The sequence below is a fragment of the Melozone crissalis genome, unplaced genomic scaffold (genome assembly GCF_028551555.1).
Source record: "Melozone crissalis strain CALT ecotype California unplaced genomic scaffold, PUWL_Pcris_2 ptg000061l_1, whole genome shotgun sequence".
Lineage (NCBI taxonomy): Eukaryota > Metazoa > Chordata > Aves > Passeriformes > Passerellidae > Melozone > Melozone crissalis.
In genome coordinates this window covers 9,443,387-9,465,742 of record NW_026535839.1, presented here as the reverse complement: position 1 = coordinate 9,465,742, position 22,356 = coordinate 9,443,387, and the positions used below count along the sequence as shown (strand labels likewise).

At 40.8% G+C, this 22,356-nt stretch overlaps 2 protein-coding genes across 3 annotated transcripts in view; one reads left to right on the top strand and one right to left on the bottom strand.

Annotated features, from left to right (window-relative positions):
- Window positions 1-181, bottom strand: part of SAR1B (secretion associated Ras related GTPase 1B) — a 14,682-nt gene extending 14,501 nt beyond the window's left edge. Inside the window, exon 1 of one of the 2 annotated variants that reach the window (XM_054287721.1) lies at window positions 96-181. The gene's annotated coding sequence lies outside the window, so the exon portion shown is untranslated. The other variant, XM_054287722.1, reaches the window with a different exon arrangement.
- Window positions 1-22,356, top strand: part of SEC24A (SEC24 homolog A, COPII coat complex component) — a 23,383-nt gene extending 1,027 nt beyond the window's left edge. Inside the window, 24 exon segments of the mRNA XM_054288266.1 lie at window positions 77-360; window positions 363-549; window positions 5,145-5,663; window positions 7,044-7,202; window positions 8,889-8,966; window positions 9,284-9,450; window positions 10,051-10,223; window positions 11,205-11,307; window positions 12,064-12,190; window positions 12,544-12,653; window positions 13,078-13,190; window positions 13,847-13,965; window positions 14,603-14,658; window positions 15,026-15,232; window positions 15,512-15,632; window positions 16,198-16,356; window positions 16,859-17,032; window positions 17,117-17,227; window positions 17,572-17,747; window positions 18,727-18,864; window positions 19,528-19,632; window positions 19,774-19,866; window positions 20,367-20,470; window positions 20,878-22,356. Coding sequence (XP_054144241.1) covers window positions 77-360; window positions 363-549; window positions 5,145-5,663; window positions 7,044-7,202; window positions 8,889-8,966; window positions 9,284-9,450; window positions 10,051-10,223; window positions 11,205-11,307; window positions 12,064-12,190; window positions 12,544-12,653; window positions 13,078-13,190; window positions 13,847-13,965; window positions 14,603-14,658; window positions 15,026-15,232; window positions 15,512-15,632; window positions 16,198-16,356; window positions 16,859-17,032; window positions 17,117-17,227; window positions 17,572-17,747; window positions 18,727-18,864; window positions 19,528-19,632; window positions 19,774-19,866; window positions 20,367-20,470; window positions 20,878-20,992 — 3,698 coding nt within the window. The 3' untranslated portion in view covers window positions 20,993-22,356.

The window sequence follows — 22,356 nt, the reverse complement described above, 5'->3', positions numbered from 1 at the left end:
GGGGACAACAGACCCCTCACCGCCCGCCCCGCTCACCCGGTACCGCCGAGCCTGAGGTGCTCCGGGACTCGGGCAGCACCGACACCGACACTCACCCTGGCTGCGCCCGCTCCGCCCCCCGCCGCTCCTTCCGGCACCGGCACCCGCGGAGCACACACTCGGTCGGGCTCGTCTGCGTTCGGATGGACTCGGCTCTGTCCGGCTGGACGGGCGTGGTCTCTACGGGGTTGGCTTCGACTGGGTTCGGCCGGGCTCGCCCCGGTTCGGTGTGACTCGGCCGTGATCGGCTGGGTTCGGTACGGTGTGACTCGGCTCCGCCCCTCCGCGTGCCCGCCCAGCCCCGCCCCCGGCCCCGCCCCCTTCAGCCGCAGCGCCTCTCCCGGAAGTGCCACGTGTCCGCAGTGCGGCTGCGCGCGCCGCCCGGCAGTTCCGGTGGGTCCGTCCCCCCCGCCCGGCCCGGCGCCGCCACACGGGCGGCACCGAGCGCAGCCGGCCGAGCCATGGCCCAGCCTGCCGGGGCCCCCGCCGGCCAGCAGCCCTACAGCAACGGTGAGTGCGGGGCGGGCTCGCGGGGCTCGGCGCGGGATAGGGCCTGGCGGGCACGGCTCCCGCCGCGGGGCGCTTCCCCCGGGCCCAGGCCGCACTTCGCCCCGGGGCAGCGGGGGCCGGGGCCGGTGCCCGCGGGCAGAGCGCGGGGAGGGGGTTCTGGGGACGGGTGCTGGCTCACACCGGGCTGAGCTCGGCGGGGCAGCCCGGACACCCGCGGCCGGGCTGAACGGGGCGGAGAGCGCGAACGGAGCGGCGGCGGAGCCGGCACTGCCGGGACCCCGGGGCGGCCTGGCCGATGGCAGCGAGGCCGAGGTGGCCCTGCCCCCGGTGTCACTGAGGAAAGCACAGGGCGGCTCATCAGGCACAATAAAGCTTCACTGTGATTTATTTTAATGGCAGAAGTATCCCAGAGTCCATTTGTGTGTCGGTATGAACGGCAGCGTCTCTCACAGAGCCCCTGTCCGTGCTGCACGGGCTGGCCCCGGTGGGTCCCTGTCGGTGACACGGGTGACACAGCCGAGGTTTGACCCTTTGGAACGGGGCTGTACATGTGGCACTGTGGTTATCGCTGAGCTCAGCCCGCGGCGCTGCGGGGCTTTCTTATCTTGTCATTCCCGTAAAGCCGACATTATCTGCTCCTGTGTGCTGCCAGCTGGGAAAGTCTTCATTACTTTCTTCCCCTCCAAATGTATTTCTTTACAACGAGATGCTGAAGGTGAAACTGAGCTTACTAGCCGGTGTTTTAATATAGGAATAAAAAATTCAGGGCCAGCCTCGTCTCTGTGTCTGTTTTCGTGGCATGTGTGCAAATCTGTGCTGATGGAAGTGTCTCCTGATTTCACATACACATCCTCTGCACTTGCTGCCTTAATTATACACTTGTGTGTTTCGGTAGCTGTGCTGCATCATAAGCAGTTCAGTTATAATGAGATCTTTTGATTTTTCTTCCCCCTCCTCCTGCACAGTGTGTTTATTGCTTTTCTTCAAAGTCATCAGCAAAACGACAATTTGCAATTAACTGTGTAGCTGCTTCTACGGTCAAGGGAGTGGGAAGAGAATGAATATAATGTGGAGAGAGAGGCTGTGTCCTGGAGAGCTTATGGTCTGAGCAGAGGCTGTACAAAGGGAATGTTAGCTAATGGAGTAACTGAGTGGGATGATTTACAGACTGGCATGGCTTTATGTTTGCTCATTTCCCTAGTGTCAGATTAAGCACATAATGGAAGTTATGGAGAGGCAGCCGAGAAAGAGGAATTTCAGGCTGTTCAGCTGTCAGGTGTATGAAAAATAAAGAACTGAAATGTAGAGTTATGCAAATTAGACAGTTGTTACGGTGTGTTAGAGATAAGGCTTGGGTTGCTGGCCTTTGAAAAAAATCAAGTTGTTCAAGCACGGACTGCTCATAACATTGTTTAAAGTGTATGTTGAGAGGATGCTGTGATCCTTGCCCTTTATACTGACACCAGAGCTTTATAAAACAGTTTTGGGGGTACTGAGTGCTGTGGTGGTGCTTACAGTGGTCTGTGAGGAAAGCAGACTGTCAGCAGGATGATAAATTGTTCTCCAGCTGTCAGCCCTGCTTTGCAACTTGTTGCTTGCTGAAGTGTTTGCAGGTAACTCCCTGAGCTTGCATGGCCACCAAGGCAGTAAATTGTCACAGCAGCACCGTGTGCTGCCCGGGAAATTGTTTAGCACAGAGTTTTGGGTTGCTTAGCAACAACCTTCTTCTCCTTCATCTCTGTTTGTCTTTTAATAGGACCAGTATTCTGTACTCATTTAATTGCAGGTGTCTAATTTGCTTTCCAGTTGATAGATCTGAAGCGCAAGCAAGAAGGAGAAATAATTCTTTTAGAATGTTTTGCTTGTCTCATGTGGTACCTTAGCATAGGGCTTTGATGTCATGAGCTGCTTTAGGAGCTGTTGGGTTTGGAATCCAGTGGGTCAGACTCAGGTGGACACTGGTGGTGACTGATTCCACAACATCTGTTGGGATGTAACTTATCAGAGTGTTTATCTTTGCATCTCCCTGGAGCTTGGAGACCTTGTGGCCGGCAAAAGTGATGTGCTGAGTAACTGGCTTGGAGTAGGGGACAGTGAAATTCTGTGTGGCAGAAAACACAACTTGGATCCTGGCTGTCCACATCAGTACTTTGAGCATTTCATAAAGCCATCAAGTGACCTTCATACATATTCTGGTGCTATCCCTGATCTCTCAGAAACATTAAATGGCCTTGTGTTATTGCAGAGGAGAGTTTTGCTGTTAAATAGGTGGCCTTTCTTCTATCACGAATTCATTTCTGTGGTCTCCAAGTGTTGACTGTTTTGCTGCTGTGCAGGTGAAGTAGCTCTTCAGTCCACACAGAATTCCTTGTTTGTTTCTGGCTTCACAGAAAACCAGCAGCATTTGGGGAAAGCTGGACAGCCTAGATACTCCTTGATGGGTCTCAGTGAAGAAGTCAGGTCAAGATGAGGATCTGGCTGCAACCAAGCAGCAAGTCCTGAAAAGTTTTTGTGCACTATAAAACTCTTTGTAAAGGGATTTTGTCCCTTAGGGCTATTTCTATAGCTTTTTTTGGCCCTTAGTGCAGACTTGTCTTGGAAACATAAACTATTACATGAGGATGTCAAGACTTTTCATTGTGCTTCTGACTTTAAAAATAAAATTGAAGTTGGAACATTTATGTTTTTGCATAAAGTGCCATAGAAAATATCAAGTAGGTCAGTTTTTGATATCACCTCACTTCCACTGTTTTATCCTCAAGCAAAGAAAACAGTGCATAAGAGAGCAATCCAAATACTCTGATTTCTGCCTGGGATAGAGTCATGCCCTAAGGTGAAAAATCAAGTTAATAAATCAATTTGTATTTGTTCTGTATTTTTCCTACAGTTTATACTGATGTTATATCAGTGTTTGTGTGGATGAAATCAGAAGGTTTGATAAGAATTCATAATTTTTAGTTAGCAAGTGTAATTGCCAATAGGGTTTGTAAATCAATTGTTGGAAACCCATCTGATAGACTGCAGGGTAGTTTTTGAAGGTTACTCATAACTCAGCATTTTCATCTTGGTGAGCTTTTTCTTTAAACACCCTTGATTTTAGAGAATTATTAATTGCAAATATCTATGAGGAGCATTGTAGGGACAGTAGGGTATAACTGGATTTCCTAACTGAATGATAAATTACAGGTTGAAATTAATGGTTGGAGAATAATATGGTGTGTAGCTTTTATGTACAAAGAAGAGGCAGTGAGGATGAGATCACTGGCACTGTAGTAGTTCTATGGACCTGTGCAATATTCAGTGAATTAACAGCTGTGTGTGACCCAGAGCCTAAGGTTTTCTACAATGTTTAATGCAGTGTTTGTCCTAACTAAGATTTTCAATGTATTCTGCATTTAGCTTAATTTGTTGTCAGAAATGTGTGAGTTACTTTAACTTGGAAATGTGAACTTGCTCACCTTCCAGAATGTAACCATTACATTCTAATAACCAGCCATCTTTTTTTTTAATGTGTAACTGTGTGTGTGGAATGTCTCCAGTATCTGAGCTGTGTTTTTAGGGGATGAGAGCCACAATGTGACTGGCTGAACTGAATCACACAACACTGGAAAGTGTTTTGGTAGTTGTGAAGGAGTCACAGCTGGCTGTGGCCTGCAGCATCTTGTGTGTTCTGCTCAGAAGGATTTCACTTGAAAATTGATAGTCTCTCTTCAGCATGTCCATTTTGTGGCAATGATATGAACAATCTGTAGTAGTGCCTTTCTTGATGGAGCTCTTATTGCACTGGAAATCCCATGGGATTCTGTCAGCCTGTTCCTCTGTAAAGCAGAAATCTGATGTGTTGTTTACTCTTTGGAGAGTTAACCTTTTTTTTCATTTTTTTTTCTTCAAATGAGTAAAACTTACTTCATGTATACCAACCAACATATGCATAAAGAGCATCATCAACCTGTCAAGTATTTTTTTTCCCGACTGATGAATTATTTTATGATGAACTTACCCTTCCTTCTGTGTTGGTGACCAGCTGGCCACTCACACGAGCCCTGTGTGTACTAATAGTTCTCATACTAAAATTAACTGCAGAAACTTTCATAGATTGACTCAGTCACTTGAGAAGCAGCGTGGTGACCTATGCTGGCACTTGGCTGGCAGTGTCACTGTGGTAAGCTGACGTGTGGGCTGCTGTCAGCCATGGTGTGAAATGGAGTTCTTATGTAATGGATCTTCCACTTTGGCTCTGCTGCTGCGTGCTGCTGCCTGTGCTGTGGGACTGTGCTCCTCTGTGGGCAGCTTGCTTTTGGGGGTTTCTGAGGACTGGATGGGATCCTGTCTGAGTTTCAATCTTGATGGTACTGGAATGCTTAGTGGTTTCAAGGTTACTATAAAACAAAACAAAGATGTAACTGTCAATAGCAAAATACTGCTCAATTCATGTTCCTTGCAGTAGTACTTCTGTCACACCTAATGGTTTAAATTAAAAATGGCTTGGAGGCTAATAAAATCCTAAGGAAAGACATTCACAAGAACATCTTTTATTTTCAGATGTGATATACAACACTGACTTCCTAAAGAGTGTAGTTTTTTTTTCGTTCCAGGCCCTGTTCAGAATCAGCTGATGCATTCCCCAGAAGGCCAGGGATACAGCCCTGCAGTTCCAGGATCCTACTCCCATCAGATGCCAGCAAAGGTTCCTCCACATCAGTCTTCTGGACAGTACAGCTATAGTGGCTCTCAGAATGTTTCTCAATTAAACAACTTCCAAGGACCTGGCCAGACTCTCAATAGACCACCAGTGGCAGCTTTCTCTGGGTCACCAGTACAACAGCCAGGTCCTGTTCCACAAGTGCTGCCACCTGCATTACAGAACTCAGCTGCTGTATCATGTGCTGGGAGCTTTCCTCCTGGAGCCAGCCCAGCGGTGCTTTCAAGCTGGCAGTTCAGCCAGAGCCCTGGGAGCCAGCTCCCTGGGGCTCAAACAAGCCATGTGGCTCCTGTGCCTGGGACAGGAGCTCAGCCTCCATCATCATTGCCAGGGAGCACAAACCCTGCAGGGAGTTATCAATATGCTGCTTCTCCAGGGGCTCCTCCACTGCAGAACAGCTACATGAAGCCAGGTAATCAGAACTTTGTGATATTCTACCAATGAATGCTTTTCAATGAACTTTTAAAATAATGCGTATAGAACTGACTCTGCAGTGACATTTTGCTTGCGGAAGATTGCTAAAGCAGATACACTCATCAGGAATACCTGGGTGCTTTCTTTGGGTTAGAAATTAAAGTTCTGTGCCCAGAGTGGGTGGGTGGTAACTCCTGAGTGGTGTCCCATTGCTTAGGGATGCTGTGTGTGGGTGATGCTGTTTCTGTGATCTACACCATTTCCTGGGGTAACCCATGAAGCATTAGTATGTTCCAGTCCAGGACTTCACCACTGAAAACGAGCTCTGTTCAGTGAGCATGGTCAGTAACCACTTGATTCAGGTAATTTTCTGAAGAGCCTGTCAGGTTGATGCAAATAACTGGAGCACAGCCTGGAAACTGAAAAGCATTCTGTGCTGTTGAAATAGAGGTCAGTTCAGTGGAAAGCTTCCTTCCCCCAAACTTGTAATTTTCACATTTAATGATAATTGTCAGTCTTCAGAACGTCCTCTAAAAGTAGGAGACATTGCTCCTACTGCTTTACTGCTGGTATATGCAATGGTAAAAGCTTTTCTAATACAAAATAGCTCTATTGTGCAACTTGTGATTGTTATGGAAACACAGTTAATACTCTAGTTTCTCTTTGCCAAACTGTTATATGTTAGTTTTTTCTCACTAAGCATGCAAACAGGACTTATGTACAGAAATATTTTCATGTAAAAGCAAATAATTTTTCTTGTTAAGCACTTTTAGCCTCATTAGAGATTTTTATTGATAGTAGGTTTTGTTTTTTTTAATGTCTGCCTAATTTTCTTATGCTGTTCAAAATGTCTTAAGCTTGCAGAATTTATTAAACTGTTTCTGGCACTTAATTGGAGTAAGCAGTTAGTAGTTAGTAGTTTGGAATTAGTGAGGAAAATGCAGAGAAATTTTGGAAAGTGGCATATGAAATGAGAGGAAGTGTTTGGAATAAGTAACTTTTGAATTTTTGAATATCCATTCAATCCTCCTGAGCTATTTCCCTGGTATGTTTTTTGTATAACAATGATCACTTTTAATTAAAACTTTTTTGTTGATCATTCCAGACTTAGTTATAGAATTGGGATATTTTTTTGTACATCTTGAAGTTCTTGCCAACAAGAGCAACAAAAAACTGAAAGAGATCAGTAATTGCAGGAACCCAGAATAAGAAATGAAGCTGAGACCTTCTACCCACATGTTAGGATTTATGTATCTCATGCCATTCATCCTCTGAGTAACAAGAATATTTAAAATTCAATCTGTGCATTTTTATAACAAAACTTTTGTGATTTTTTTAAGCTGGGTTAAACTCCTCCTAAAAGTTAATCTCTTTATAGGATCTGCACCTCCACCAGTGACTCAGCCTTTAACTCCCCTCCACCCTCCAAGGCCACCTTTAGGACCTCCACCTGTTGGTGGTCCCCCTAGGCCACCAGCAGCAGTAGCAAGACCACCTGGTGCACAGTCTATGCTACAATCTACTGTAAACCAAGAAGGTAAGAAAAAATTTGCTCTTTATGTTGAATTCAAACTGGAACTTGCTGTAATATGCAACCTTTAAAGTCAAGCACGTTGTTCTATTAGAAACTCAAATTGTAAAATTGATACTATTACATCTAATAATTTAATCTAAAAAGAGTAGGTAAGGACCTGGAAAGAAGAAAAATTCTTGTAAGCAGACATTATAAAATTTAAGAAATTAACAATTGAAAATAGATTTCCAAGTGCTGTTTTACATGGGCATGTCTGCTGTAGTTGGCATTGCTTTTTTCCTTTTGTGTGTTGTAAAGTGATAGGATCTCATTTCTCTGTGTCCCTGACTTCTGTCAGGACAGAAATCCATGTATGACTCCCTGTATTGTTCATTCTACAGGGAGATAAAATGTGGACCTTGCAATTCCTTGCTATCAGTGTGGCTGTACCTTATTCTTCTCTGTGTAAAATCACTGAAACACACATCTTGCATTTGTTAGCTTGCTGAAGGAAGTTACTAGAGGCTGTGAAGTGTCAGCTGTTGAGGACAGACACCTGACTTAGTGTCTCCTGTGGGCCCTGCACAAATCTGCCATTGTTTAGGAACTCCCCAGGGCTCTGTATCAGACAGACTCCAGTTGTTTGGCATTTACTGCCCATGCTGGATGGGGCCATGTGTGAGCTGGCAGTTTTATTTTTACAAACACAATTCTATCAAAGCTGTTGGTTCCTTGCATGTTCAGATTGACAGTTTCTCATGTGTGGTAGCTCTGTGAGCACAAGAATAGTATATTCAGATTTAACTTTGTTTGGAATGTATTAAATGCATTAGAAACAGCTTTTGCTTAGAAAATATTTTCTTCATCGTGAAAAAAAAACATTTCCAGAGCCCTGGCGAGATAAAAATGTTTAGTCTATGAAGCAGGTTGATTGCTGCTAGGAACATTCAGTGTGTAATGTAAGTTCCTTTTTTTGGGTCATCTTTGGAGACTTTAATAAAAATGGTAATAAAAATAGAGTACCTACTTGTCCTTAGCAATATATAGTTGTGTTAGTATATTTAGACATAGTTGGCTTACCAAAAACTGTCCTTTGGGAGCACTCTCTGAGTCTCAAGGTTTTTCCTGTCTTAGATAGAAATTCTATCTTGGCTGGTATGTGACTGTGTCAGAGCTGTTGCTGTTTGGTGAGCAGTAGTGAACTAAATGTGTAAGTGTAGGCAATTTGGAGTTTCTGTGAATTATCAGGGGAAAATGTTCTTCAAGGTTAAGCTGAAGGTTACTAAGGAACCCTAAGATACAGGTTACTTGGAAAACTACAGCTAACCTACAGAAACTTCCTCTGCCGAGGAGGGAGCATCCCCTGACCCTTTGCATGTTGGCTTGGAGGCTATGGCAAATCCCTAATTGGAAGGAGTCATAAAAGATTTTTCAACCAGAAGTGTAAGGACTTTGGTTTTCCTTAAAAAAGAAAAAAAGATTGTGATGTTTTATGAATGTCCTTTGTTGAGGTCACATCTGCAAGGGATGTGTGTGTGAGAAAGAGGACCAAGTATATTTAATTCAGTTTCATCCTGGGTCAAAACCAAAGTAGATTCAAACTATGCTTATCTTAATATTCATCAGCAAGTAGGATATTTTTTGCAGTTACCTCATTAAAACTTCTTCATAACTTGTGCAAATTTTTTCTGTGGTTGTTTGTCTTTAAAGGTGATGCCAGATCTGCTGCCAGTGATGGGTCTGTAGTGCAAAACAGCTATGATGCAATTGAAGGTGGTGGCCTCATGGGTAAGGCTTTGGGAGTAAAAATGCTGGTTGTTATTATGGAACTTTTAAGAGTCTGGGAAAGATAGAAGTTTAAGCATTTGTGTACAAACATATGTACTTGGTTCAATGCCTGTCTTGGAGCTAAATGTGAAATTTGAAGCATTGACAATTAGCATGAGTTAGCCTGTGATAGTAAAGTAGGTGAGAGCCCTTTGCAAAGTTGACAGCAGCTTTATTTTTCACACTTAGAAACTAAACAGGCAGCTTTCCTGTTGTACTAATGCCTCAAGTAAAATACACTTCTCCAGCAATTAAGTGTCTGTCTACTCTGCTTCCAGCAACTCCACACCATTCTCCTGCAGCCCCAAATCTGAAGATGAATAGAAGTGTTGGGTATTCTTACCCTGCCTTACCTCCAGGCTACCAACATGCTTCTCCACCTGGAGCCCCAGGAATGAATGCAGCTGCTTTGCAATATCCAGATGGATCAAAACATTTCCAGCAGGTAAAGGTTGTCTGGTTTCTGTCTCAGCACTGCCTCTGGTGGGGATGTGTGGGTAAAGAAAAGTGATGGTTGGTAGGTGTTGTGCATCCCTAGGATGCTGCTTCTTTTGTTCCCTGTTTGGGCACCAATTGTTCAAGAGGGCAGGCATAGCCAGAATTAATGCTTTTGCCTGTGCCTTGGTACCACTTTGGAAAAGCTGTGTGCCAGCTCTTTGTGAAGTGTTCCACCCTCAGATCTGTTCAGGATGTTTCTTTTGAAACTTTCAGCTGCTTTTGGCATGTTGCTCTTCAGTGGCTTTGGTATTGTTAGCTGAAGTGTTTGGTTTTTCTTTCCCTGAACTTTCAAAGCGAACTGACCAACACTTTCACCAGCTCAGCTCTGTATTACAAGAGCTTGATAGGCAATTTATGCTTTTTTCCTCTGTTATGTTACATACATAAGTCAAGTTCATGTGACAGCCAGCATTTCTAAATATATCGATACAATGGCAGTTAGTACATGAGCAAAACAAACTGGAAGGGATATAGATGTGGTTTTAAACAGATTATGGGTTTCATCCAAGTACTTGGTGCTAATCTGTGAAATTTGATTTGTCTCTAGCCTGCCCTGGGCACTAATCACTTGACTGCATCAATGGCTGGCCTGAGTCTACAGCAGGAAGGGTTAAGACCTGTGAATCTTCTTCAAGAAAGAAATATTCTTCCTACCACCCTTTTGAAGGCTCCTGTCCCCAACTTGCATGAAGACATCCAGAAGCTCAACTGCAATCCTGAGTAAGATTATGCATTTGCTATAATACATCAAAATAGATAGAAATGTAAATTCCTGCTTATAAACATAATTTCACAAAATATTTTCTTAATTTTATGAGTAGAAAATATTGAAAATGGGCTTCACTGTTACAATAAAGGCAATAAGTGGGTTTAACTTCGAAGGGGGAAAAATCATCTTTGTAGAAAGTATGAGGAAAAAATAGTTAACAAGGCAGCTATAGATAGGTACAGTATAAAAGTTTATGCCTGGCAGTGAGTATGGATGAGAAGATACAAAATAGCAGTTAATTCAGTCAGGTGAGGTACCCCAAAAAGATTGTGCCTGAAGAAACATGGGTGACCTCTGTATTGAAAAGTAACCATTTAAAACAGTGGAGTAAATGAAATTTCAAACAAGAGACTGCAGTTGGTTAACCTGGTTAACCAATTATTCTCTCTGAGGAGACCAATCAAACTGTGAATAGCCAGGGACTTCTGCTTTGCAAATATTTTTCTGGTAAAGGAAATAACAGCGCCTTTGTGACGTTGTTCATGCAAACAAGCTGGACTTGATTTGCAAATCTGCCACATACATCTGCACCTTGTAGAAGCTGCTGAGTACTCAACACTCAGAAAATGATTGTGGGATTGTTTATAGTTACTATGTTTTAAAAACCACCTTTTAAACATTGCTGGTTCTGATTTATTCCAAAATAGCATTTAGTATATAAAGATTTGGTGCAACTTTAAATATTGTTAGGCTTAACTTTGACTTGAGTGACTAAAATGACACTGAGTTCTGTGTAAAGATCATTTGTATAAAATAAGAACTCAAAGTATGTACTGTGGGTCAAGCTCAGAAACAAAATGATTTGACAGAGATAGAGATCTTTCATCTGGAAACAGAAATTCACCATTAGCAGCTCTAGAAAAATATACTGTACTACTGAAATCATAATTTATTTGAAAGCCTCTGAAAATAACCCTTTGTCATCCATGTAGGTTGTTCCGCTGTACCCTGACTAACATTCCTCAAACTCAGGCCTTATTGAATAAAGCCAAACTTCCTTTGGGGCTCCTGCTTCATCCTTTCAAAGACTTATCGGTATGAGAAATGTTCAAAACTTTACTGCTGAAATATCAACTATGCCTTTACCAGAGTCCAGACAATGGACAATGAATTATAAATCAAGGGCAGGTATCTTGGCCCAGAGGAATTGCCATAGTAACTGACATTTCCTTATTCCATACAGATTGCTGTAATTTTTCTCAATTGTTTTTCCCTACCATATTTAAACCTTCAGGTCTCACTTCTTAATAAAAAACCCATAAGCTTAAGGGCAGTACAGAATTTGGACTGTGATAGAAGATAACCTAAATTCCAGGTTGTCATGTATCAGTTGTAGTTATTAATTTCAGACCTAGTGCTCATTCTAAACTCAAGACTTGACAAAGTTGAAGGGATTTGAATGTCATGAAATAGCCAGAAGACTTTGAATTTAGCAGTGTCTTACTTAAACATTGGGTTTTTTCTCACTTTAATTGATTTTTCAAAGATGTGGGCTTTTTTTCCCCCTGCTTTTTGATTTGTATTGGGTGCAGGACTTGATCTTAAACCATCAGTGTAAAATTCAAGAATTTAGAGGCTTGGAAAGGGAATCCACACAGTCAAATATGTTAGAGCTCAGTTCCTACCTGTTTTATTAAGGAATTGCAGTGGTGCTGTGAGGATGCAGAAGTACTCCTTCTTTCAACAAGGATGCTTTGCCTCACTAGGCAGCTCAGTGTGGGTGGTGGTGTTACCACAGATGAGCAGCTGCAGGGTGAGGATGCTGTAAAACAGGAAGATTTTCTCTTCCAGCAATTGCCAGTGGTCACTTCCAGTATTATTGTGAGATGCCGTTCCTGCCGGACGTACATCAACCCCTTTGTCAGTTTCCTGGACCAGAGGAGGTGGAAATGCAATTTGTGCTATAGAGTCAATGATGGTAAGTTTTAGATGTGCTTGAAAGGGCTGCAATTAACCTTTCCCAATTAACCTTGCAGCACCTTAAGTGGTGCAATTAGCCTTTGCCTTTGAGACTGGCCACATCAGTAGGGGGATTGTTGTCAGTCATGCTGGGAGTCATGAGAAATGTTTCTCAGTGCCAGTGGTGTCCCTAAAGAAACATGATGAGCCTAAGTAGTCCCTCACAGTACCTTGCACAAGTGTAAAAACTCCACTGCCTGGTGTAGTTTTCCATTGTTGCCCAACAGCCACAAGAGAGTTGATATATTTGTTTTAAAATGCAGCACAGCCAATACTAGTGTGAAATACTAATATATAAACTTACCTGCATAGTTCCTGAAGAATTCCTGTATAATCCTGTCACAAGAGTTTATGGAGAACCTCATAAAAGACCCGAAGTCCAGAATGCTACTATTGAGTTTATGGCTCCATCTGAATACATGGTAAGGCTTTATTTACTTTTACTTCTTCTCTTCCTTTGTTTTATTTTCAGAGGAATGTCAGAGAAAGCTTTGTTTGAGAGGATGCTTTCCAGTTCAGTAGCTGTTGCCTTAAGGAGTGTATCTGAGAACTCATGGGGATGACCTCAGAGAGTTCACTTTTAAACATTTATGATGTTAAAGTTGCTCTGTATCTGGAATATGTAGGTATTCTGTATCTGGAATATGTAGGTATTCTGTATCTGGAATATGTAGTAGCTTTGGAAGAAAACTAGAATTCTGATATTACCAAATAAGAGGCAAATTCATCCAGAAGTTTTAGCTGTCATCTGTGTGCTGTTTTAGCAGTTTAAACTTGGAATAAAATGAATGAAGCCAATGTAACAAATGCTGTTTGAGAATTAAAGGTGATCTTTTCTTTGCTCAGCTGCGCCCACCCCAGCCCCCCGTGTACCTCTTTGTGTTTGATGTGTCCCACAATGCAGTCGAGACAGGATACTTGAACACAGTCTGCCAGACCCTCTTAGACAATCTGGACTCGTAAGTACTTTATTCTTTAAATCTCCAATTTTCATTCATCTTAAAAAATCTGTGGTAGACACCAACATGCCAGTCCCTTCTGTGTGGAAGACAGTTTTCTAGTGTGGGCAAACAATGGCCAGTGTTGTGTTAAACTGTGCCATAAAGCTGTAGCCTTTTTCCCATCACAGCTATACCAGTATAAAAGGTAATTTTGAGGCTTGATTTTCATTCTGACTCTTACCTATATGTTTCATAAATCCCCAAAAGAATGTAAGCATCATGTTTATCTTTTGAACTGTACTTTTTAAAAGCTCAAATTTAGATAAGTATTTGCTGAAAAGAGTCATGCATCTAATAATCTTCTCATAAAATGCATGCTGTTTGAACTTATATAACACTAATTGGGATTTTACAGTTTATTTATTCTTTTTCTTCCACTTCTGATTGCCCTCTGAAAAGGTTTTCACCTGCCTTCTAGGTGACTCTACCATGAGCTCCTTTTTTGCTGTGGTTTTTGTTCTTTCCAAAATGACTTAGTGAAGCTCTTGCAGTCTAGCTGTTAAACTAACTGCTTGGTAACAACCACTGAGAGATGCAGTGGATGTTAAAAAAAAAAGGAAAAGCCTGCAGAAATGAAATTTCATCTTGTTGAACACCATATGTCTCATTTTCAGGCTTCCTGGGAACACTAGAACAAAAATAGGCTTCATAACATTTGACAGCACAATCCATTTCTACAGTCTTCAGGAAGGTCTCTCTCAGCCTCAGATGCTTATAGTTTCAGATATTGAAGGTATGCAAAAATAATTTTTCTGATCAGTACCTATTAGTGACTTCTGGTTATGACAGCCTTTAAAAATAAATATCTGGTGGGAGTTTCTGGATCACACCGTTAGTCTCTCTAGTAATGCCTTTGGAAGTACCATATGTGTGAGTTTGTTTATGAAGACATCTCCCTCATGTCTGAGCAATGCTGTGGCTGCTCATGACTTCAAACATGAAGACAGCTTTCCTACCTTCTAGTTTAATTTGTACAAATCTCTAGATTCCTCTTGAAATCCCAAACACTGATGCTAGATACCTTTCTGTATAGATTTTCTTGTGGCTAGTGCTTAGTGCTAGTCCTTCTGCCTTTTGTTTCAAATCACCTTTCACTGGATATTATTGGGCAGGGTAGAATGAACATTGGAAATATTTGCTATGTGATTTTATTTAATAATTTTGATTATCCTTCAGCCCTGTTGATTGCTGCTCCAGCATGGGATTCTAGCCACAGGAATGCTTATGAGAAAAAATCCACATAATTATGTTTACATGGGTTAATACACTGATAGTGTGTATTTTTTTCCTATAAGCATGATGGTTGGCAAATAAAGTCAGGGAAAGCTTGGTGTGTTTTTAAAAGATAACTCTCTTTTTTTCCCTTTCAGATGTATTTATACCAATGCCAGAAAACTTATTAGTAAATTTGAATGAAAATAAAGAGGTAAGAAGCAAGGACTTTCTTACATAACTAGTGACATATTCATAACTGGGGATATGTTTGGTGATTTTTTGATTAATTAATGCTCATTAACACCAGCTGTTCAAATGCCAGGTTTGAGGCAAAAAAAAAGAGGTCTCTTATCTATGTCACTGTAGTTCTTGCCAACCTGAAACAAGATAGTACTTCAATTTTTCTAGGACTTTGTCTTTCCTACTTGAATATTAGAAGTGTTAATACTTGGTTGTGTTCAAGTGTTTGTACAAGATATATATATATATATATATATATCGACCCAACAGCCAATATTTGACTATAAAATAGAAAACCTTGAAGACTCATAGGCCTAATAGAGTTTTCTCACTTGCAGCTAATTCAAGATCTGCTGAAGACATTGCCACAGATGTTTACCAAGTCCCTGGAAACTCAGAGTGCTCTGGGACCTGCATTACAGGCTGCCTTTAAGCTGATGTCCCCCACTGGAGGTAGAATCACTGTCTTCCAGACACAGCTCCCATCTCTGGGAATGGGAGCACTGAAGTCACGAGAGGAGCCAAACCAAAGAGCAACAGCAAAGGTTAGGAAAGCAAAAAGGTTGTTCTGTGCACATAGGTGGTTCGGGGATTTCCTCTTCTGGGTTAATTTTGTGCTTGTATTGCTCCTTTTAAAGTAGCAGAAAAAAAGCAAAAGAAAAACCAAGCAATATAAACACAAATTAATTACCTGATTTGATTTTTTAAAACAAAATACTTTTAATCAATGATGGAGAATTGATTGTGTCCCTGAAAGCAGGCAATAAATGTATGAATCAATTTGAATTTCCTTTGTGTTTTGTAATACTCCACTGTTTTAACAGGATATACATCTGACACCATCGACTGATTTCTACAAGAAGTTGGCCTTGGACTGCTCAGGACAACAGGTTGCAGTGGATTTATTTCTTCTTAGTGGGCAATATTCTGACTTGGCTTCTCTAGGTAAGTCATACAAAGCTCTTTTGGGACATGTAACTCTTGTATTTTGAGCAAATGCATAGAATCTACATTAATATTTAGTAGATGTACCTGATTTGAATTAATCTAGTGTGTCAAGATACAAACTTGTCCTTGCTGAGCAGTAACAGTGAATAGAATGTCATCTTTAAGTCCTGATTTAAACTACTTATTTTCTTGTCCTCCCTTAGTGAGTCAGGACCCTTGTGCTACTGATAGTAGTGGAAGTGAAGTAGTGGAAATAGTTTCTTCCTTTTTTATGCCTTTTTAACCTTCAGTGTCATTGCCTTTAGAACAAGTTTTATTAGCATTTTAATTATTTTTTTCTATTTAACCAGACTTTCAAGTGATAGCAATTTCAGGTCAATGGTAAATTATTTCACACCTGAAATTTATCACATATTAGAATATACAGTTGTAGCTACATCTGTCTCTGTAGGCAGGTCTGTAACTCTGCATTTGAGTGATTTGCAGGTGTGAACAATTTAATACTTTAAAGACTGCAGCAGCAGCTGTTTCCACTCTCCAATGTATACTGGTTTTGTTTCAGGTTGTATATCAAGGTATTCTGCAGGTAGTGTCTACTACTACCAATCTTACCATCATAAACACAACCCTGTCCAGGTGGAGAAATTGCAAAAGGAACTGAAGCGATATTTAACTAGGAAAATTGGCTTTGAGGCTGTCATGAGGATAAGATGCACCAAAGGTCTGAATTCAATTTCTTAGATTTTTGTGGGGTGGAGAAGAGGGAAGTGGGTGTTTGCTGCTCTTTGGGAATGTTTTCATTGGTATTCTAGCTATTTTTTAACCTCAAATGATTAAAAGGCAAAGATTAGAAAAGTAAAATTCAGTACCAGAGATAAGACAATTTTTTTTTAATACTGTATTTGCAGTGTCTTTTCTGGCATCCAAGTTCCAGTTTATAATGGTCAAAACTGGAAATTTTCCTGAACGATTTCAACAAGGGACTGTTTTTATAATCTAGATACTTTCTACTACTCTGCAGTGATTTCCCTTGCTAATTCCCACTTTCTGCTAGGCTTTGTGGATTCTTTGGATGAGTTGTTAGTTTGTAGCATTTATCTTTTCTGAAGATAATATGTTTCATTGAGAGGGAGCATTCCAGTACAGTAATTGATGCAGAGCTCTGTATATGGTGCTTGTACTTCACAGCTATAAACCCAAACTGATCCATTATTATCTTGTAGGTCTTTCCATTCATACTTTCCACGGGAACTTCTTTGTACGATCTACAGACTTGTTGTCATTGCCCAACGTAAACCCAGATGCAGGATACGCTGTGCAGATGTCAGTGGAAGAGAGTCTTACTGATATGCAAGTGGTTTCTTTTCAGTCAGCTCTCCTGTACACCTCCAGCAAAGGTAAGGTTAGATTGAGCCAACAGTGGCATTTGTAGTGTTGCTTCATAAAACAACTGTGGGGGTTACAGTTGTCTTTCCTTGCAGGTGAAAGGCGAATTCGTGTGCACACGATGTGCTTACCTGTTGTCACAACCCTGAGTGAAGTGTACCTGGGGGCAGATGTGCAGGCCATCACAGGGCTCTTAGCCAATATGGGTGAGTGTGCTAAGAGCTTGTTTGGATATGTGTGGATTGTATCCTTAAAGGTCTGAGCAATAATCCTCTGGATTAGAAGAAAAGATTCTCCCTCATCCTAAGAGAGTTTTGGTTTTAATGCTTGGCTTAGGTGAAGGATCAGTAGAGCTGTGTGTAATCGCCTGGGCTTAGGCTTTGTCTGGTGCATCATCGTGGCCCCTCAGCTTTTTTCTGAAGCACTTCCCCTAGAATGCAGTAAAAGCTTAAGCTGCATTGGCATATATGATAAAGTGAGAGGACTTAATGTATGTGATTGCATCCTGCCAAGGGAGGAACCCTCTGATCTGAGCCTTGCCCTGTTTCAGCTGTGGACCGCTCCGTCTCCGCCACACTGAGCGACGCGCGCGATGCCCTGGTCAATGCCGTGATCGATTCCTTGGCCGCTTATCGCTCCTCCGTGCTGAGCATCCAGCAGCCCGGCCTCACTGCTCCCTTCTCCCTGCGCCTCTTCCCTCTGTACATACTGGCACTCTTGAAACAGGTAAGAGGGCAAAGGAAGCCAGGCAAGAGCATGATTGTTTGGCAGGTCAGCCTGAAGTAAAAGGACGATTCTTTGATGGAGAATGATTTAATTCAAAAGCAGGAATTTAGAAGTGTGCGTAAAACCAAAAGTATAAATGTTTTAAGCAATGGAAGGGCAAAATAATAAAGACACTGAGTAGTGAACAGAATGTATCAGGGTACTGATAGTGTTTTCTCAGGAATCTCAGTTTTGTGTGTCTCTGGAAATGTAGATCCACATACCAGTTCAGTGTGGATTAGAAGAAAGCTGGGTGTGGCAGACAGGGCATTTGGCTGACTGTTCTTGCAACAGGTTTAGAGCATTTCACAGTATTTGCCCAATGTAAGAATTTTTTAATTAAATTTCCCTGAACTGATATTAGAAGTCATTTAACTGTTGGACAAACTGATTTCTTGGTTCAAAAAGAAGTTTTGGATTCATACATCTTGGTTAGGAATTAAACAGCATGTTCATATTGAGCTTTTTCATGTGAAAGGCTTGATGAGCATTTGATCCAGTCAGGTGGGAGGAGTGAGCTCTACTTTGATTTATAACTTTTTCTTTGATCCCAACAAGCCAGGACTATCTTGTTAATACAGACCTAAGATTCTGTACACTGAAGCCAATTGTAAACTGCTCAAGTATTTATGCTTTTAAATTTCATCAAGTAGCATTTTTGAGGTGTGTGTTAGTATTTCAGGGCGTTTTCATCTCAGCTGTAAGAGAGGACTGATGGTGCCAGGTTGAGGTTACTTCTAAAATCCAGAAGTGGGAGAGAGACTTGTATGATTTCAATGTGAAACACTGAGGAGAACTATGAAGAAGTAAAATACAATGAGAAAAGACTTAGGGTACATCTTTAAACCTTAAGTTAGAAATAAGTAGCAGGCAATGTGTTTTATCTGCAACTTACCTTGCTTTGCTTTAATGGTTAAACTAAAGGCCTGATTGTTTGCAGAAAGCATTTCAAACTGGGACAAACACACGTTTGGATGAGCGCATCTTTACCATGTGTCAGGTGAAGAACCAGCCCCTTGTTTACCTCATGCTCATGACACATCCCAGTCTGTACAGAGTCGATACTCTCACAGATGAGGTGAGTCTTGGCCTTGCTACGTAATCTGATCCCAAAGATCTGTGTGATGTGAAAGTAAATGTGTTAGAAATCTCCCAAGTTTTCCATCTAAAGCTGCACAGCTAAAATGTAATGTTTAATATTCTCCTACTTGTTGCATTTGTGCATTTGTTATTTAGAAGTGAATTGATGAATTCTGGAGAGAAGCTGTGCTTTGCTATGGGTGGGGAAAGTTTTTTCCTAACTTATTTCACCTTTGCCTTGTGTCATTATCTTGTGCTATAAAATCACATATACATAAAGACATCATAATGTGGTTTTTGTCCCTTTGTAGCTTCCTTTATTTTAAAATATCAAGCAGTTTTGAGAACAGGGAATGTTTATGTAAAACCCTGAACAATTTTGGGAATCACATCTTTGGTACATAGCAAATCAGATATTCCAGTTCCAGAACTAATTAACTAAGATACATTTGATGACATTCACCCTCTTGAAAAAGAAATTAAGATTTATTAGTAAATTACTAATTAATGGAGGAAATCATCATTTTAAGTACAGCATGAGCTGAACTGAGAAAAATGGTCCAGCTCCAGTATTCAGTGTAGTAGATCCCCCTCTTATTTAGCATTCTGTTCTTGTTTTTTGCATCAAGATGTGAACCACTGTTTTTCATCCTTCTTTTAGGGAGCTCTTAACATAAATGACAGAACTATACCTCAGCCACCCCTTCTCCAGCTGTCAGTGGAGAAGTTGAGTAGGGATGGTGCTTATCTTATGGATGCTGGCTCTGTAAGTTGTGTGTGTGGGGGGGGGATTAAAAAAAATATCCAAGTTTACTTGGTGTGTTCTTTCTGAGAACCCAAAATATGCTCAGGACTGCTGAGGTGTGTTTTGGGTTGGATTAATGTTGTTATTGATGGTGTCTTTCAGGTGATGTTTATGTGGATTGGGAAGAACTGTGGGCAGGGTTTTATCAGCCAAGTCCTTGGAGTTCCGAATTATGGCTCAATACCACAGAATATGGTATGTGCTTGCTCTGCACATCAGGCCTACATCCAGTGCTGCCAGAATATCATTTGCATGAGAATTAGAATACACTACTCAGCTATTAGCCCTCTAGTGGTATAGATCCAGATCCAAGGAAAGAAGGAATTGCTGTTACCTCTTGGAGTTCGTCCTCATGAGGACACAGTAGGAAGAGGCTGACAGTGATTGAGTTTCTCAGACCTGTGGGAGCAGACTAAGAACACTTGCAAACAGTGAGCACAGTGGGTTAGTGGGAAATCCTTTCATTTCTGCAACAGAACAGGAATCAATCACAGCTCACTCATCACCATTCTGACAGCTAATTGCTCACAGGAGTTTAGAGCTCTTGACTATTTCAAAGAAGACAAGACTGAAACTATACATCACAAAACATATCTGTCTGGGTTTTCTTTGTACCTAATGCATTGGGCTAGTTGAAGTGTTCCTTTTACTGTTTTTCTGAAAAATTTGTATTAATGAAACCCTTTGGCTTTTAGACACATCTCCCAGAACTTGAAACAGCAGAATCCATCAGAACACGAACTTTCATTTCTTGGCTGAGAGAACAGAGACCTTTCTTTCCTATACTATATATAATAAAGTAAGTGGTTTTTAACAGTCTTTTTTGCTCCTTCAGCAACCTGTTAACCATACATACTTGGATATCATATACTGAACTTTCTTAATGGAATTCTTAACAATAGTGTGTGCTGTGCCTGACAGATTTGACTACAGATATGACTTATGAGTTGTCTCCAATTAGAATTTGAAAAGCCTACCTAAGGATTCCTCTATGACACTTAGTCTTTTTTAATGTCAGATAAATGAAGTAAATGCTGGTAAGAGCACTTATTAGGATTAATCACTACTAAATGCTATTTGAGATCGTCTTTTCATATGTCCTTAAGCTTTTGAAATGACTGGTCACCTGACCTGTAACTTTATTCATGCACGGTAGCCCATGGCAAATGTTAATTCCACTCAAACACTTATATTTTTGTTTTTAAGGGATGAGAGTCCATTGAAATCAAGTTTTCTGCAAAATATGATTGAAGACAGAACAGAATCAGCCTTATCATACTATGAATTCCTCCTTCATATACAGCAGCAAGTGAATAAATGAAACACTAGCCTTTGGCTTACTTCTTTAAGGAAAGATTTTGCAGTAAAGAATGATTGTGCTTGTAATATCTTCATTAAATCTGTGGCCTGAGGCAGTTGATGAGAAGTTCTCACTGTGATTTCAACGAACTAAAGCAAATAAAGGACCACATCTGAGAATCAAATGTGCAACTACATAATATTGTACCTTAAAAAAAAATCAAACTGTTGGAACTGGTTGAGCACCTTTAATTTGCTGCAAATCGTGTTTTTACTGTAAGTAGTTGCAGCATGAAGTACATTTACAAAGGCAATACTGAAAAGGTGAAATACATTTTGTAAAATAAAGAGTTCTTTGTTGTTCAAAATGTATATTTCTGTAACTTTTTTTGTTTGTTTTGTTTTTGTTTTTCTTCTTTTTTTTTGTTGCTGCTAGATATAAAACCTCACAATACTGATCATGATTTGCAGGGAAATTCTTTCTAAGTGCATCCAGTGATTACAGACAGAGCATCTCAATGTTCAACTTAATGCTTAAAGTAGCAGTGAAAGAAGTGTTCATTGTGAAATGAACAAATGCTTGTGATGTGTAGAATCCAGTGCTTGGATTGGATTATGGCTAATAGGACTAAAGGTAAGCTTAACCTGGATAAGGTGGCTGAATTTGTTGAAGCTTTTAATAAGTCAGTATTCTAATTTTAAAAACAGTGGGGAAGAGTGGGCCCTACGTGAGACAGATTTTAAAAAGTCATTGGCTGAGTTGGCAACAAAAGTAGACTTAGGTAGATTGTAAGCTTTGCTTTTCTTCAGTAAAAGGAGTAGTTTTAATTTCTATTTATGAATGGCGTGGGAGGGGAAGAGCAAGGAAGATTATCTCAGATGTTGTTTGGTTTATGTTCAGTAGACTTTTGGCTCTTGTTTACTTTAAGTGAATGTTGGGCCCCTCAGATCTGGTGTGTTTCTGAAGCAAGTTTGTTGGCAGCACTTCAGACCAAATGTTGGTCTGCAATGCTGAATATTCTGACATTAAAATTGGAAATTATTTTTCCAAAACCAAAATTATTATATTGAATTTGAAGATTTGTATATGGTTGCAGACATGCCTGAAGTTTTCCAAAATACGGTTTTTTGCTGCAGCTGTGTAATGAGCCCAGATCCAAGGCCAGTGTGCTCCAAACAAAAGCTTTAAATATACTCTGAGATCCTGCCAGAGCTACAGATCGAAACTGACACCGGACTTGAAGTAAAAACTTATATACAAAAAATATCTCAATAATTTTATAGAGGTGTATTAATAATTCTTCTGTTTTCAACATTAAGCTATTGATAGCTACCAATGTAAAATTATTTAAGTTACTGTATTTCAATGCCCATGGAAGTGCTGCA